The sequence below is a fragment of the Mycteria americana genome, chromosome 6, assembly GCF_035582795.1.
Source record: "Mycteria americana isolate JAX WOST 10 ecotype Jacksonville Zoo and Gardens chromosome 6, USCA_MyAme_1.0, whole genome shotgun sequence".
Classification (NCBI taxonomy): domain Eukaryota; kingdom Metazoa; phylum Chordata; class Aves; order Ciconiiformes; family Ciconiidae; genus Mycteria; species Mycteria americana.
This window is the reverse complement of record NC_134370.1, coordinates 50,765,221-50,783,244: the sequence shown is the minus strand read 5'-3', so window position 1 is coordinate 50,783,244 and position 18,024 is coordinate 50,765,221. Positions and strand designations below refer to the sequence as shown.

At 39.7% G+C, this 18,024-nt stretch overlaps 1 protein-coding gene across 5 annotated transcripts in view; it reads right to left on the bottom strand.

The window, feature by feature from the left end:
• The window catches only part of DAPK2 (death associated protein kinase 2), a 60,331-nt gene that overhangs the window by 14,701 nt on the left and 27,606 nt on the right, over positions 1-18,024 (bottom strand). For all 5 annotated transcript variants that reach the window (XM_075505757.1, XM_075505758.1, XM_075505761.1 and 2 more), the window contains 5 exons: positions 13,899-14,120; positions 6,244-6,382; positions 2,940-3,069; positions 1,747-1,795; positions 1,041-1,067 (listed from right to left, as the gene is read on the bottom strand). In XM_075505757.1, the coding sequence (XP_075361872.1) occupies positions 1,041-1,067; positions 1,747-1,795; positions 2,940-3,069; positions 6,244-6,382; positions 13,899-14,120 (567 nt within the window). The remainder of the gene's footprint in view (positions 1-1,040; positions 1,068-1,746; positions 1,796-2,939; positions 3,070-6,243; positions 6,383-13,898; positions 14,121-18,024) is intronic.

The following is an 18,024-nucleotide window of genomic DNA, read 5'->3' as shown; positions in this document are numbered from 1 at the left end:
CTAGAGTGCACCTTCTTTAAGTTTGGCAGCAAGTTAGTCCTCTGAGTGTCTTAAGACAGAAGCCCAGGGTAAGAATGTTAAGGTGAGACATTTCCAAGCATACAGTATCCACCATACACTGCTCCCCGGCAGTCACAGGAGCTTGATTTCAATGGAAGCAGTTAGGTCCAAGGATCCCTGACCACTTCTGTAATTCTCATATCAAACCAGAGGAAAGAATTCGTGAAGCAACAAGTCCTGTCCCTCCATTGCATGCATCCGTTGTCACACAAGCAGTTTCATGAATTGTCAAGCTCTATCTTAAAACTCTCTCGACTGCATGTCCCCAGGATGCCCACAGAACCTCATTTCTTTGAGAGTTTGCACTTGTCATAATTTCCTACTTTTATTTATTCATCATCAGCTGACATACTGTTCCTCTAAAAAGTATCTTTTTTCCCCTTGTGCTTACTGACTGCAATGATGATATTTCCAACCAGCCTTTGCTTTACTAGCTTTAACGAGCCCTTTTTTCTCCTGCAAGATGAATTCTCAGTTCCCAGGGTCAACTTCTCTGCTCCTATCCCAGCTTGAATTCACCTTTTTGAATATGGATGACCATATTTATACATAGTAATCTAGACTGCTGCCTTTACAAGCAAATTAAAACTTCCCTGTTTCCACCTGAAATAACTCGCCTTGTAAATGGTACTATTGCACTCTTCTGTTTCTGTTCTCTCCACACACTGTAGCTCATAGTCATTCTATGAACCATCAATACACCTGGGCTTTTCTATCCTCTACATTTTGGAGCTGAGGTCCCATTTCTATGCTCAGTGATGCTAAAGACATTTGTTCTTTGTCTGCTCAGAATGCCCCTCTTCTTTTACCCCTTATTTTAAACTTGAAAAGGCTGCAGGTTAACATTTGCCCATTAGACAAACCACTGCCCACCCCATCTGTGCAGCTGCTTTCTTAAATGACTAAAGGGAAGAGCTGTTTCACACTCGTGCAACAGAGCTTTAGGAACACTTCTACAGGAGTGAATCTATTGTACTCACAGTATGTAGGTGATGACTCCTATGCTCCTAAAAAACAAAGGAGATTAATTGCAGGGGTTCTACATGACCTGTATTCTTCTTAATGTACACAATATGAAAAAGTCAATAGTAGCTGCTATACAGGCAGGAGAGCCATTGTGGCTTTAGATAACTGCTAATATCTCTCAAAGAATGGCGTTTCTGGGAAAATGTGAATTTTACATATAACTTCAAGTAACGTGGATATTTGAAGTCTCTTTATGTATTTTTACTCTAGCAGGTATTGACTACAGTACACATCAGAAATACAAAGAAATAGAAGCAAGGATGTTTTATTTGGGGTGACCTCTTTTGCTTGCCTTCTCAGCAGATCAGATTAGTACACAGGTCTCCTCTGCATGCAGCGCTCTTAAAAATAAAGCTGTCACAAGCGCTGCAGGAACATGTTTTATTTTAAGAGTGCTCCTCTGCAGTGGACAGTGGCAAAGTGTAAACTCTGTAACTGCCATCATTAAAGTCTTTTATTGTAATTTTGCAGAAATTAAATGCTTATCTTTTAATTAAAAATGCATAAAAAATGGAAAGAGAACAAAGAGTTAACAACTGCACTTAAGTTTTTTGTCTTGTTTTGTTTTTAATTTGTTGCAGAGGAATGGATTCTATTTGGAGCAAATTGGGAAAAAGTAATAGTAGAGCAACCTGGAAAAATAAAACATTAAAAACTTACCACATATCTGCAGCTAGTCCAAGTGGTTCATAGTTTACTATTTCTGGAGCTGTAACAAAAATTTAATCAAACATCAGCAACTGAGGTAACAAATTTTTACTAGGCTGAATTGAGTAGCAGGTCAAGAATTACGAAGAGGGAGAAAGGGGGGTGGGAAAAGGAAAGGTAGTTACAGGATGCAGTGTTTATAGTTTTATAGCCCTGGTGGAATTCAAGTTCACAGGTGTCCACAAGAGATTATGTAGAGTAACTTGGAGCATAATGCAACTCAAGAATAAGGGTGAAGCAGATATTATATACTAATTACAGTGCAAATTATAACAAAAAACCAAATTATTTCACCTCCCAAGGATACTGTTAACCCTAAAATCTGAACTTTTGTTTTGTTTTTAAGTGGTGCCATTAAAGCTAGGTTCTAATGGCCAGTCAGACACAGCCCTTGGGCAAAGAGATTGAAATTACATGCCAGACTACATTGCTATCCATGTCAAACCCTATTATCTTTATAAGAAACATTTCCTCGTTGGAAAATATCTCCATATAAGACTGCATGCAAGAGAAAAGACCAAGGTGAGGTAATGAGATGAAAACAGGTGTCTATAACAGTTGTGTTTAACTGGAATATGAATTACAATTCTCTCCCTGCCCCCCACCCCCCAAAAACCAACCCCAAAACCTCTTACTGAAACTAGTAGAAAGGAGTAGGATTAACCTAAAATCCAAAGCAAGACAGATTAGAATTATGATCAGTGAGTCATAAAAAGAGAATCAAGTGGAAAAATATAAGGGGAGGTGAGGGTTTTGTACTCAACAGGTGTACAGTGTGAGGCAGTTTTATCTAGAAAGCAATGATAGATATATCCGTGTAATTGTGTACCCATGTACTACAACGCAGAGAGCTTACTTGCCCCAGGCAAAAAGTAAAAAATTATAATTTGCATTTGCAAATTACAATTCACATCTTTAAATCCTGAATTTACATGTCTAAATATTTATTTGGCAGCAACCTACTCTCGCAGGAGTAGCACATCTGGTTTCTAGAAAGCACATTTTGGCTATTCCAGAAAAATAAAGTAAACCTCTAGATTTAGGTCACTTTGATACAAATGAGATTGAAACTACTTCTATCCCTCACTTCTTAACTTCCTCATGGGACCTGCAATACAAGACAAAGGAACGGGTCACTTGCTCACCTACAAATTCTGGAGTTCCAAAAATGTTTTTAAATTCAACTCCATCTTCTATTTTGTGAGCCAGACCGAAGTCAATGAGCTTGATGTGTGGAATAGGGATATTCTTGTCCAGAAGCATAATGTTTTCAGGCTAAAAATAACAAAAGATAGATCTTTGTTATTATAATATTAATATCTTGGGAAAGTAACAAGAGTTTTCAAGTGCTTTTTTTTTCTTCATGTGTACAACACTAGAACAAGAAACACATACCTGTGCCTAACCATTTACAATTCATTCTTTTGAGAAAGGGGTGACAACTGTGAAATTTGGCATCATTGATTGGACCAGAACTTCATAAAAGCAAAGCAAATCTAATAAGAGTAATACTTTCATTCCTTTAATTTTACGTCATGCAAAAATCTGTTTTTCTGTATCTTCCTGTTAGCACTCCTAAGCTTATTTTCTTAATTATGGCTATTGCCAGGATGAAAACAAGATACCTTTGTTTTCACAATGAGACAGAAGTTTTTCACACAACTGTATGTAGTTCCCTAATCTGACACAATATGCTACTAGATTATCGGCCCAGCAGCATTGTGATGTAACATGAAGCGGAAGCTCAGTTTATCTTGTCCCTTCTTAAAACAGAAAATATATCCCTGGCCCACAGGGCCTCCTGAGAAGATGTCACACCCTGACCCCATGGATTTGCCTCAGTTACAACAACCGGTGCACACATAACAGCAGCTAGCACGTAGCTGAAGCAGTGCAGATACCTAGTGCAGAGACAGAGTGCCATTGTTTGATCCTGAGGGATTGCTGCACCACTGAATATTTTGACTGACAGCAATTTTACTGATCTGTTCTTGGAATTTACACTGGGCAGCCTCACTATTTCTGCCCAGCTGTCCCTATACTGTATTGTAATCCACTGGAAGATGTCTTATTAAATGCTTCTTGAGGGATTCTAGTCACATCTGAATCTACTTAGGGAAGGAAAATGCTCTTTATGAGACTAAATTCACAGCTGCAACCACAAGGCCAGGAAAGATATAGGATTTACTATCTGAACAGTCCAGAAAATGGAAAGAGTTGGGATCAGAGGTCCTAGCTCATATATGATAGCAAGCTATTAAAAGAACATGTAGCATTTCTCACAGCATTGTAGGGAAAAGCCAAAGCTAGAACTGTGAAATGAAAACTTTTTCAACCACAGACTGTGACTTTCTTTACCAGATATAACAGATATTTCATAAACTTATTTCTTCAGCTAAATTTCTCAGCCTTACTTACTCTCTACTGTGGCCCTATTTCACAGGTTTCAGAGTAAACTATGGGTTCAATTTATCTCCCATTAAGAGCTTTAATGCATTAATTTGTCATAACTTAATCATAAGCTCAAGAGCAACAGTGAGACAGTTTGATTCTCTGCTGGCAGCTGCCTGGCCTTTTCACAGCAGATCCTAACATGGAAGCAGCTCCTGCTAACACATACTCTCAGTCAGAGCTGCACTGGGAAAGAGAGCATATGAATAATTTATTGTCGTAGTCATTGGACCAAGAATATTTTAGCCTCAGGCTAACAAGTCTGGTTTTCTTCCATGGATCTAGAGCATGTGTGTTCACCCCAGATACATGATGTAAGCTTGTTTAGAGCAGACAGAACAGACTGAAATGGCAAAAAGTCACAGTCACTACCTCTTGGACTGTTTTATTCCTTAGGTGGAGTAAGTCACTGTAGCTCCACTGCAGTCAATGGAGCCCTGTCAAGTTACAAGATAATTACGAATCATCCTCTATCTGATCAGATCACTGCTTAAAATACACATGTGATTTAACACTAGCAAAACTCCAAACCCAGTCCTATAAAACCCAGGAGAGTTATTCTGTGAATGTGTTTTAGGTCATTTGATATTCACTATCAGTGAAATGATTCTTTACTTATCCTTTCTGATTTCTATCTTGCATTTCTTGTAACATCTTCATTGACCACCTGACATTACTGGTATTAAATATCAAAATTAGTAGCTAGAGATCAGTATAGAAAAAGTTCCACCTGTATTCTCACAGTAATTTCATGCCAACTGTATATTACACTGTTTTCTAATACACAGTGAAAACTTTCAGTCTTTGGCTTCTGGATTCACGTAGTAATTTCAAAATCAAGTGCACATTCTTTATATGTTCCCACATCTCCTAAGCTTTTTCACATGCACCCCATGAAGATTTGTACCGTAATTTGCTAACCAGTTTCTTAGGTGAGACGTGATTTGCAGCATTTGCAATGATTACATATATGCCATTAACACTGACTCAAGACCAAGCAATTTAAGACAGAGACAGCATTAGGCACACATTTAGCACAAGGAGCAGCATATATATCCTGAAAATCTGGGAGGAGTCTATCTATAGCACACGCATAATTTGTAATTAGTAATAAACCAACCTGGATTTAAAGTTAGGACAAGGAACATGTAATCTAGCAGTAGACTTTCTTCCTTTTTCCTTCATTTTAAAACAGTTCCCTCCTGTTTTATTCTACTTTCTCCTAGGGATACATGCATTTTGAATGTATTTCTGGAAGCAGCAATGTTTGACACAGCCAGTTCTGTAGCTGCAAGTTTCCTACTGAGAAAGCACCTTCTTCTGGTCTCAAGAGTTTCATTCCCAAGGACAACAAACTCCTAGCTCCAGAGAAGCATGTTCACCTAGGTAGGCCACAATCAAAAGGAGAGAGAGAGAGTCCCTTCTGTATGGTCAGGGCCAGTTGTACTGATATCAAAGTCAAGGACCAAAGCTATAGATGTCACCTGATGAGGTAGGAAGAGAGCTCTGTGTGATGTGCTTTCAAGGCCCTAAGCAGCTATGAAAGCAAAAAGTCTTTGTTAACCAAACTGCACTGGATGACGCATACTCCTCATGTAATTCTAAACACAGCAGGGAATGGAAGCAGCAACAGTTGTTTGTAGCTGGACCCGGCACTCCTCTTCCCAAAAATGCATTTCTTCTGTACATCATTCTAATTTTTTTTTTTTTTAAAAAAAAAGCATGCTTTGGATGATACCACAAATGCAAACAGCTACAGGATGAAGACTTACAATTTCTTTTTCTCAGTCAGTAAATATATAAGCCCATCCAAAAGTTACCACAGGCCTGATAAAGGACATTGTCTTCCTTCGAGCACTCAGCTGTGAAGTGCATTTAAAATGGTCTTACCAATTATTTTAGGCATGTTATCAAATGCAAATATTTAACAAACTGTAGAAGGTACAGCCCGTCATTAAAAAAACAACAGTAACAGTAAGTCTAAATCAGCATTTTTACCTTTAAATCGAAGTGAGCAATTTTCTTAGAGTGAAGGTAATTCACACCATCCAAAATCTGCTTGATGAATCTGGTTGCTTCCTCTTCACTCAAAGACTCCTTCTGTGCCAGGAAGTCAAAAAGTTCTCCTCCAGAAACTCTACAAAACACACCAGAAAACGTCCTGTTATCTACCGCATTGCAAGACATAAAATAAACATAAGCACAGAAAACTAAAGTAGCAAAAAAACTCCATACGCTTAGAAAAAGGCCACTCTTGCAGACAATCTAGAGTTTTATGTTCTGGTCTCAAGTGTGCCAAAACTTCCTTTTGGCTTCAGCTCTCTCCCCTGTAAAATAAGGACTAGCTTTCCCTAATTCATTGATTCTGCAAGGTTTGATTCATCAAGGATTATAAAGGATAAAAAAAGGTACACTGTTTGATGAATCTACAGACATGTACATATTTCAATAGGTAGACTTTGATGTTAACCACTTCAACTGATATTTTTCAACATTTTCATTTTGGATGAGACAGAGGAAATAGAACAAGTTGTAATAGTCAACAACTGTTAAAGAATTACTTCCCTTATCGGTTGCCATCAGAAACATAAGGCAATAAGATCTGCCGACAGAATCTCTTTTCTTTCCAGAACAGCCATTACATTGTTCTAGTACAGATTCTTGCCTGACATAACTGAAAGGAAAGCATTTATATTGTGCTGAATTTTTAAGAAGAAAGTAGATTGTAGCAGTTTGGAAGCTACCTAAAATTGTTTTCCAAAATCAAGGAAATGCTATTAGTTACTATGAGTTTTCACATCAGAATTGAAATACATTCCGTGCATATTTAGTAGGTAAGACTTCTATTTTCATTTTTGTGCCTTGCATTGAGAGTTCCAGTCCTATTTTTCTATATATTATGAAACAGGATGATCTAGATACTGAATTGGGCATTGTTTGCAGTTGTTATTCATAATTATGCTTACATTTATTGTTTCCAGTTCACACTGTCATTGATATTATTGATTTATTCTCATTCATATTTACTGTTGGGGGCACCCACAAAGCGGTTGTTGCTCTTGGACTCAGGTGTACCACCCATCTGTGCCCACCATTCAGAGTGCAAGCACAAGACTTGAGAGATCCAACAGTCATTTTTGGAAAACAAGCTTTTGGCCCTGTTCTCTGATGAAATACCTGTAAAAGAACTGGCAGGTTCAAATGCTTTGAGTTAACTAAGTGCTGACTCACAGACAAGTTAGATCACACTATGCACTGCAGAGGTCTTTTGTGCCATCATTCGTCTGACTCCAGGCTCCTACACAACGCTGGTGGTGACAAGATGGTGATTCCCTACTCTGCCTCTTTAGAGTAAACTATTGTGAACAGCTACAAAAACTGCAAAGAAAAGTCAACTGCAAACAAGAACAATGTGTCAAAAGCCACAAAGACATTGGGCTTATTTCTTAGCTTCTACTGTTGCTGTGGGTGACAGCATACCTTGCTGTTCCAAAGGCAGAGATTTACACAGGGCCTATTGACTTGAGCGTTGATTACTGGATATTTTTTCACAGCTCCCACGTAGTCAGAAACTTTCCCAGCAACATGAGGCAGGACACTTCACCTGGGCAGAAGTCACCTCACTTCACCTGGGCAGAAGTCACTTGATGCTTTAATTGTTACAACTAAATGGCTAGCAAACAAAAATAAACTTATATGACCCAGGAATATGTTGCAACTGCTGTGTCTGCCTGCCGCCTTCTCCTTCCTATTAATCTCAGTTACTCAGCCTGTGAGACTCTTATTTGGTCTCTGATTTTCTTTTTAGGTGACACATACCAAGGGTCTCAGCACTACCATCAGCCTTGCTGGACAGGTTTTCTTTTACCCTGTGCATTTCAGGAGCCAGGGAACACTGTCTCCTCTCCTTATTGTAGTAGGTTTAGGGGCCTTGGTTCATTAGTTTAAAAATTATTACAGCTGACTGTGAGAAGCCAGTAAAGAAATCTGTAAGTAAAACCTGGTAGTCTCTTGGTGAAATCTGTGTACAGAGAGCAGGCAATTACCATTTCCTTAATGATTCCTATTCAAACTGCACTTAAGCAATCACCTCTGGCAGGCACTATGGTCTGGTCATCAGGAAGCCAGCTGTACCAGGATACTTTTCTTGTACTTTTCTGCAATTTAACCATGTAGGCACACTACTCTCTCTTTCTCTTTTACCCTGTAAAATCTCCTTGGTGATTGTTCCTTAAGGGGGACTCTTTAATCAGGACTAAGAATAAAAAAGTTCTCTCTCAGGCCAGACCGACAGCCCATGTAGCCCAGCCTCTGGTTCTCCAACACCAGCAAAAGAAGATACCACTTAAGTAGAGCACACAAGCTGAGCCACTTCGTGAAAGCCATTCCCCTCACCTTCCCCTGGCACAGAGGACTGTGCTGAGGATGTTAAAGGATACCTTCCTGCCTGGAGGAGGCTGGCAACTTTCTTTTGAGGAATCTCCTTTGCTACACAAAGGAATGTCAGAAAATTGTTTAGCTGCCCAGACTGGAGGTACTTAATTCCCTTTCTCTCTTGCTGCCCCCAAGAGTGGTCACTTAAAACAGTTGGGTTAGCTGCTCAGGGCACACCAGGGATTTTGCCTCAACAACACCCTCAGCAACATCCTGGGCAACCAGCTACACCTAAGGCATCACTGAACAAACTGTACAGCCTGCAAGAACGAGGATCACAGGAGATTTACTTGCTAGCTCCTTGCTGTATTTTCCCTCTTCTCTCTAGTTCATACTAACCTTGAATAAGGCTAGGCAGGGGGAACTTCCAAGGTACAGAATACAACATAAAAATAAAAAAGGAAACAAAAAAAAGATTCAGGGAGTCTGAAGTCCGTCTGTTACTTTATCAGCAAAAGACTCCCTCTTAAAACAACTACATGAGCTTTTCATTTTCTGAAAGTCAGAGATCGGCATACATTACAAACAGTACATTAATCTCCAGTCTCTTGTGGTATAGCCTAAGACGTTAGCCTAACCTGCAGAGATCTTAAAAGAATAATCTAAAGGAAAAGTCAGTAGAAGAGATGTGATTATTTCCTATTAACAAAGACTCAGGCTTTAAAATCAGTTTTGAGTAAATGGTACAAAGAGAGTGGTAAGCAGTTTAGTGCAGGATCATTCTTATCCAAGTTATGCACCTGAACTCAGAGAAACCCTCAGGCAGTACAGACTTAGCAATCCCAAAAGCCAGCCATTATGGAATCCCAGAAAAAAAGCAGTTCAGCACTAACTCTTTTGCAGTAAAACACTCATAACTGCACTACAAGTTACATTTGAACATCCAAGGAGGTGCTTTTTCTAAATCAGCACCACCCATAAAAGAGCAAATGCTCCTTTCTCAAAGGACCTTAGGTTACAGAAAAATTCCTTCCTCTGGTTCCATCTCCTTCCCTTTTACCATGTCACCTCATTCCCATGGTAAACAAAGAAGCAAACAAATGAAACCTTTGCTCTTCCTTCCAATAAAAGACAAACGACAATGCTGTCTTACTTCTTGGAAACAGCTTTATTTTGTCTACACCACCGTAACACTTACCAGTAGAGGGGACTGGTGTATCAATCAAACCTGCCTTTAGGCTGCTTTTGTTTGGGCAAAGCAGCCTCAAGGCAGGACCCAAGAAACAGAGAACAGCAAGGTCACAAAAAGGTGTGGAGAGCATATCCCTGAACAATGTGCACAAGGAAGGGCAAACTGTGTACCTGCCAAACTGCATGTAACAGCAGTGGACTTGGCAATGCTCTTCCTGCTCTTGAACAGAAGAAACAGCACCTGTAGAATCAACCCCTGCGTAAAGAGGAGATAGTCTTGCCTGTGCCAGCACAGTGAGTTTGGGAAAGGGTCAACGTTTTAGCCAAAGCCTCTTTTAAACACCAGGGTAGCTTCTTCAATTAATCAAGAATACTGGAGACATTCTTTCAAAGCTGAAGTCCACTGTAGCTTAACATAAGATTAGTTGGCCAGGTGCTGTAATACTTATTTTGATAAACTGCAGGGAGTATGAGACTCTGATATCAGAGTGTCAGGAGGAGAGATCATCTGTTTACAGAGAGAATTTAATTATCTTTATTAGCAATTATCATCATCCTCAATTTGTATACAGCAGCTGAATGCAGTGGCCTTAATCAGGTCAAAACTCTGTTGCACCCAGCCTTTTAAAAGTGCAGTAAGCTACAGCACGACAATAGGACACACAAAATGTGTCAGGCCATGTGAGGACAGGAAAAAGCAGATGGTAATGAAATGGGAGGTTGTTTTAGCACAAAGTAGCTGCCAGTCAGAAAAAGCAAGCTCCTTTCTTGTCTTCCAGTGCATGGCTACAGAGACCAACATTTGGCCATAGACATATATTTAAAAATTAACAGATGCTTATCATCACTCATATGCCATCTGCCAGCAGTCACATTAATCTCCAGGAATACTCCCTGGCCTAAATGCTGGCTCCCCTGGAAAGCTTGTGGTTATTTCATCTCACTCAGAGATCAAAGCTTCATTGCCTGGATTCCATACACAAGGTTGAGGCAGGTGCCCTAGGGAACATACGGTCTACATAACTTCAGCCACGATGTCTCTATTTCCTGATTCATACATACAGAAAAATTGCATCATTTACTCATTATCTAAAAACTGTAGTAAGTAGAAGACCTCAGGCTGTTTCATTGCTTACAGCTTTACCTTAAGTACCATGAATTGACAGATAAAGGATATGTCATCTTCTGTGTAGCTCCTCTAAGACTCAGAGCTTTGTGAACTAGATGATATTGATTCCACAAAAGAGCACGACACAGCCCCAAAAAGCTTAAATTGATGTCTGTCTTAGAATCATAGAATATCTGGAGTTGGAAGGGACCCATAAGGATGATCGAGTCCAACTCCCTGCTCCTCGCACAACTATCTAAAACTAAACCACTTCCTTCATGACATGACAAATTTCATGCCCTTAGGCCAAGACCATACATTCTGATCAGCAAAGCTCCATTTATTAGAAGAGCTATTTCCATTGCTGGCTCTGATGAGTACAAGCACACAATTCTACTCTCTGCTTTGTGTGACAGTGTTCAGGTTTCCCCTGGTTCTCAGTGGACATTAGGAAGGCTGAGCCACACAAATACACATAGATATAAATTTGCACATGCACTAAGATAATTTACATTCCTTTCAACTCCTTAAGGTAGACCAACAGCACACACTATGAACTGTATAGAAGGAGATGCTTTGGACATAGGTCTATATGATCATCCGTGCACACAGAGTCACTCACTTCTCTTATAGTCCTGATCCTCAGCCATGAAACACCTGGAATGGCAACAAGTCAAGCTCCAAGTTTCATCCAAATTATACCCAAACTTATACTGGGATAATAAAACAGACCTAATCACTTGGTGCCTCCCCTTTTTAATTTCTTTAAAAAGTGATATAATTGTATCATAGCAGATTTTTTTTACTCTGTAATTGACATTAGGCAACTGCAAGGTTTTCTTGAAATGACTCTCAAACTACCACATCGACAGTAACACTATTAAATCTGGGGACATCCAAATGTTCTACAGCACTCAGCTGCAGGTGCAATACAGAGTAGGAAGTGATCTTTCTGTGACCTCCCAGCTGCTACAGGTCAAATCTAATATGTATCAGAATGGCTGGCAAATAGTACTGGGAACAGAAAGCCAAATAGCAGAAGGCAACTTAGTTCCCCTCCTGACTTCACAGTGAAGAATTTGCATTCCTGGCGCAAGCAGGGGAAGGTGAAATTAATTACATGACCTACCTAGAGTGATGACAATTTCCTGTAGCATCTAACACTTTACTATATTCAGTCTATCTGACAGATCAGTTACTTACTCTAATAATCTTCCCTTGGTATTGCACACTAGTAATCCTGAAAACTGCTGTGACAGGTTTATGTGTCCTGCTCTAGCTCTGCCAAAGCAACTCTTCGTTCTTTTGGGATATCACTAGTCCCTTGCCACAAAACCTCTACTTCAGCCTCTCCAATATAAGCTGAAGTCACATAAACAGGAATAACTCTTCCAATGTCATTGACTCATATTGGGTTGCAAGGCCAGCAGGCAAAAATGCTATTTACACAGAGCAAAGCTCTCCTGGCCAGGCTGGAAAGTGGTATTTCTTCTTTATAAAATCATCCTCCTATTCCTCTTTATTGTTAGGGTCCTTCTACATCACATTACGTTTTACAGAAGTGAAGAAATTCCATCACACATACATTAGTGTCAGTATTGAAGTGAACATGTAAACTTTACCCTCCACACACATTTCAGATTAATGTCACATAACCAACCCTTGCATGCAATCCCCAAAATATAATGACTTTGAAACACTGTTAAAATTATATGACAGCCTTCCAAAACACGGTCAGGCATGTCTGTCCAAATGGTAGACTTTAAGAATCTCAAGCCAGGCAGTAGAAACAGGCAGAACACATTCAAAACAAGTTGTGTTATGTAATGAGATTACATTATTAGCCCATGGTCTGCATCTGTCTCAAATGTTTCACTTCAGTTCCACCAAACACACAGGAAGGGCAATAGGGTGTAAGAAGTAGCTGATGTCTTTGGGATGCAGTATTTCTAGGCTGATGAAACAAACAGCCAAACAGAATTCACGCAGGTAACTTAATAGCTATTGCAGAGACTGGCAATTTTGATACTGCTTCGAAGTCTAATAAACCGGCATTTCTCTACATAGTAACACCTATTAGCCAGGTTCTCTCACTTCCTTTCAGTCAATAGGATCAAATACAGACAAAAGCATCAATGTGACTCCTGCAGAATAAGCCATTGTCCCCTCAGCCTAGACAGAGCAGCTGCTGATAGCTGGTTTTAAATCTCTTCTTAAACAGCACAAAACAGTTAGCATTACGTAGCCAAATATGTCTGATAGTCATCCTAAACCAGTAGCCTGGCTATCCAATGGGTCACAATGCAGGGGTGAGGCTACAGCATTACACAGATCCCCTGGTTGCGGGTGTTCACTTGCCAGCAAGACCTAAACGGCAGGGGTTTTCGCCCATCACAGGGGGAACAAGTGAAGAGTGAGCAGCTCTCCTTCACTCCCACCCTGCTGCTATTCATCCTTGATAGTCAAAGTCTAGGGATTAAAAAAACTTCCCTTGCCCTCCTCCCCTGTTTTCCCCTAGTCTCCTCTGAATGAGGAAAATTGGGAGTAGTGAGAATGGCTGCAAATTTTGCAAAGGATTTGATGGCTTCACATGCACTGGAAGAGATGAAAGCAGAAAGAAAAATGAAATGAGCATTCAGTGGCCATTTATCCTTCCTCCAAGGTTCATTTCAGGGCAGCACTAGGCAGACATGAGATAATCCCTCTGTTAGTAAACTGTTTTCAGTTGACAACACTCCCTGGCTCAGTAACAATGGCCTCAGCTGATGTTAAGGTGCACCTGTATCGCCAGGGCACATGGATGAACTGGGGGGGTCTGTTTACCAGCAACCTCATTCAATTCTCCTGCCAAGATCTGTGAGGCCTGACAACAAAACAGCTCCATTTTAATAGTGCCTCTATGTTCTGGCAGCCTCTGCAGCCCTTTCCAGTTCCTATTTACCTCATCCTACCCCAGAGGATAGGAAGTCCCCTTACTCACAGCTCAAGGATGAGGACCACATCCGTCTTGTTCTCATAGATGTCATGCAACTTGATGATGTTGGCATGCAGAATCTGCTGCAGAATAGTAACTTCCCGTTCAATTTCCTCACGTCTCACTCCACGACGGCTGGCCCGACTCTGACGTTTTTTAATGAACTTAGCAGCATACTCCACACCGGTGCTTTTGTCTCGACATTTCTTCACTATAGCAAACTGGCCACTGCAAGGACAAGAAGATAACAAAAATTCTCTTAAAGCTTTCATATAATCACAGCTTCCCAAATAAGCCATTCATATACAAAGCTTGATCCTGCAACCCTTGAGCAACACTGCTAACCATACAAGCTTGTTCTTGGTACTATAGTGAGGACTGTCAGAATTCTGCAGTTAAAGTTACTAGAGCATAATAAGGTAGCCTCCTGCTGTGTCTGAAACTTAGCAAAACCAAGCAATGTCTGACAAGAAGGGAGGACAGATGTTACAATCTCTAAAAAATAGCACATGTTTAAATGAATAAGATCTGCCTCAAAAAGTTCAAAATACCACTCCTTCACTGGGTAATGCTTAAGGCATTCAAGTCTGCAACACACCACTGGATGTTCTGAAAGGACATGCATGCCTTAAAGTATTTCCCTTAAGAATAATCTCTCAGAAAAGAACTCAAAGGATTGATAACCCTTTGGAAATGTAGAAGTGGCCTCCAGTAACCAATTTTCAAATAAGAGAATTGTTTATTCATATTTCTGCACTTCACTTGATAATTTAGCTGTAAATGTAACTAGAGTAAGTGCAGCTTTCTCACTGCACTTCAAGGACAAAGAATTTCCCACTGTACCAAATAGTAAAGTGGCTGCATTAAAGTTTAAAAGGCATGTAGCTGCCGTTTGCCAATAAAATTTTCCTCACTGTGGCTCCTAAAGTAAGATATTCGAGTCCAACCATAAAATTTCCCCCTTATCTCCTAAGAGGGAAACACTTGGAGGTCTGATGATTAACTCAAATAATAGTAACCCTGCAGGTTGCAGCCTTATGTCAGTGGTGGGAACCTTTCAAGATGAAACAGTTGTTACTGACTCTTCAATAGGAAAGTAGGGGACTCTGCTTTGTTCTTCTTTGTGTGAGCTTTTCTTTCTTCATCATGCCCTTGAGAAGCACTGTTTGAACTTAGAGAAGGCACCATCTCCACAGAGCTGATGTTCCCTCCTTCTCAATTGTCTTCTGAAAAAATAATTGTAATCAAGCTGAGAGATGTCTTATCAAAATTAAGAAAGAAAAGTGGTCTGCAGCTAAAGCAGGATTGAGTAATACGAATTCTACATAAGGCAAGAATGTGGAATGAAACTGATTATTCAGAGGATCCTTTTGCTCATCCCATTTGGAAGGGACAAGGACAACTGTGTTGTATCTTAGAAATGTTTAATCACACTAAAATCAGCTCAGACATACAAACAAGGAAATTAAATCATAAGCTATTACCATGTGTTTGGATTTAGTCTACACAGGACGTGTTAAGAGAGCTACTTCTTCCTTACAAAAATTAAGGGAAAAGGATGGTCTGTAGATAAAGTACTGGAGGGATTTGAGCGATCTGAATTCTGCCATAAATGTATTCCATACCCTTTAGCAATTCACTTTTGCCCCATCAGCAAAACAGGAAAGAGACTTTCTTTCTTCCGCATAGTATGCCTATGGGTATTTGTACATTACTTAGCACAAAGGTGTCCATCTCAGTTTGCTGCAACAGAAATACTAAGGACAACCAGTGCTGTGCCATGCAATGCAATAGGCTCTTGTCCAAAGTGACTCTGAAAAGCAGACAAAAATCACACTTGAACAGAAATACATTTCTTTTCATGAAAGATCACTTGGCAGATTTAATTAAACACCTGTAGCTTTTTAGGTTTGATTTAAATTTGTAATACTCAAATTAAGCAAAGAGTAGTGGGCATATAGATTTAAATATAAATTAACTCCTTAGGTTGATCAATGAAGATACCTAAATATCTAGTAGTCTGAAGTTATGTGACACTTGTATGGTTTGAGGTTTCTTCAGAAATTCTAAATTCCAACTAGTCTTTACTAAAATCAAGCTAGGATAAAGATTTCTCACAGAATTCGTGCAAAATTGCCTTGTTGTTTGGACACAAATACTCTCCTCAAGTTTTCCTTAGATCTTAAAAAAATGAAACTCAAAACCTGACAGGTTTAAGAAACCTAGGTTAAAGCACAAAAAGCACTGATGTTAACTCTTTCAAACAAAACTGATGCAGACGCACTGCTCTCCTAGCTCAAGCACCTCCAGCTCAAGTAACAATGAGGAGTAAGAACATCTGGTCTTGACATAAACTTAAGTCAGTCCAAACGTAAATGAGGTCAGTCCATTCCATTCAGGATGAGTTTCATTCACTTACTGCTCTCTGTCATTGCTCAATAGGAGGCCCAGTGTTTTCACTGATTCAGTGAATTCAATAACTTTCATACAAAGTATTAAAATAAACAACACTAATTTTTAAATAAATATGTATGTTGTGATGAACCTGCTTGTACCTAATGGTACTTCAGAATTTTTTATTACTTTACCTTTCCATAACTAACTACTAGTGCAGACCTGGACATAATGATGTGTAAAGTACATAATAAAATGGGATGCTGAATTTGAGTGGGTGGAAAACAAGGAGCTAGTTGGAAAGTGCTGTAGTGGCAAGAGCAACTGTCAAGGAAAATTACTCTAGTAGCAGCATTCAGAGATTGTGTTTGATAAGTCTGATGGCAGGCTGCTGCTGAAAAGTCTCGGAGCAATATCTCTGCAATAAAAGCTAATGGAAAGAAAAGTTGACTACTTTTGTTTGGACTAGTTAAAGGACCTCATAAGCCTACCTGTGATTTCAAGTAGCAAGAACAGTTTATTATCACCCGAAACCTCCGCTGCCAGAAACTCTAAGCTGAGGGTTACTTCTTGTTATTTATTTTTCCATTGCTAGATTACAGGAGGGATTTATCAAACTCCCTTTTGGCAGAGGGAAAGAAAAAGAAAAGACCACAGAATCTGCCTTGCAAACAGGCCATGTATGTACTGTTACAAACACTACCATGGTGGTAAAGCGCACCAGATAGCTGGAGAATTATGCCTATGGATAAGGTCATGCGCTTCAGTCTGCTTTGTTTAAATGTACAATGCATCTTGTGATAACAGTGAGATGAAAAACTAGCAAGCTGTAAAGACAGAATAGGACTTTAGTTAAACAAATTTTGGCTAAAACTATTGCTTCATTAAAGCTGCATTTTGTTTTGGCAACTTGACATCAAAATGGGGGGGAGAGTAAGCAATATCTGCAGAATCTCAGTGATTTGGAGGCAAGGAGCCCCAGCTCAAATCCATGCTCCACCCTTTTCTTAATAATTGGAATGAAAAACATGAAAACTTTAAGTCTACCATATGTGTACTCCATATCCTACCAAGCATTCCTTAGTCAGAAAAGGCTCAGGTTTTATCAATGAATATTTGACAGAATTATACTTTTGCAAAAAACATCAAAAATATTTCACTGCATTGCCACCACGGAGCAGAAATAAATTTTAAAGTTCTAGTAAGCTACATGGCCAGGAAGCCAGAATCAACTAATAAATAAGAAACCTCCGAGAACAGTGCAAATAGTTACCCTTGCCTGGCATGTGTAAAGCCTAACAGGTATGCAAGATCCTACCACCAGAAGAACTATCTTATACAAGCCCTTGCTTCCTCACATTCACGAGTCTCTGCTGATGTCCAACCACTTTACAAACAGACAAAACAAGACAGTGAGCTCCTTTTTATACCCAAGAGCAGCCCTGTTCCACCCTGCCACAATGCACTGTATGTCTGAGATCTCACTCTGCAAGAATTGGCAGGTCTCCAGTCCCAGAATACATGTTTAGGATCAGATATTTCCTTACTCAGGGCATCATATTCAGACTTGCAAGGAAAAGACTTATTTTACAGATAACCTTAACCTTCAGCTACTGTGATTTTATCAGCCAGGTTCTCTTTATAAGCATCACAAACAAAATCATTAAGTGCAACCCCATGACTACACTGTAGAAGCACTGAGCTGTTACTGTTTTCAATATTATTATGTCCTTCACTG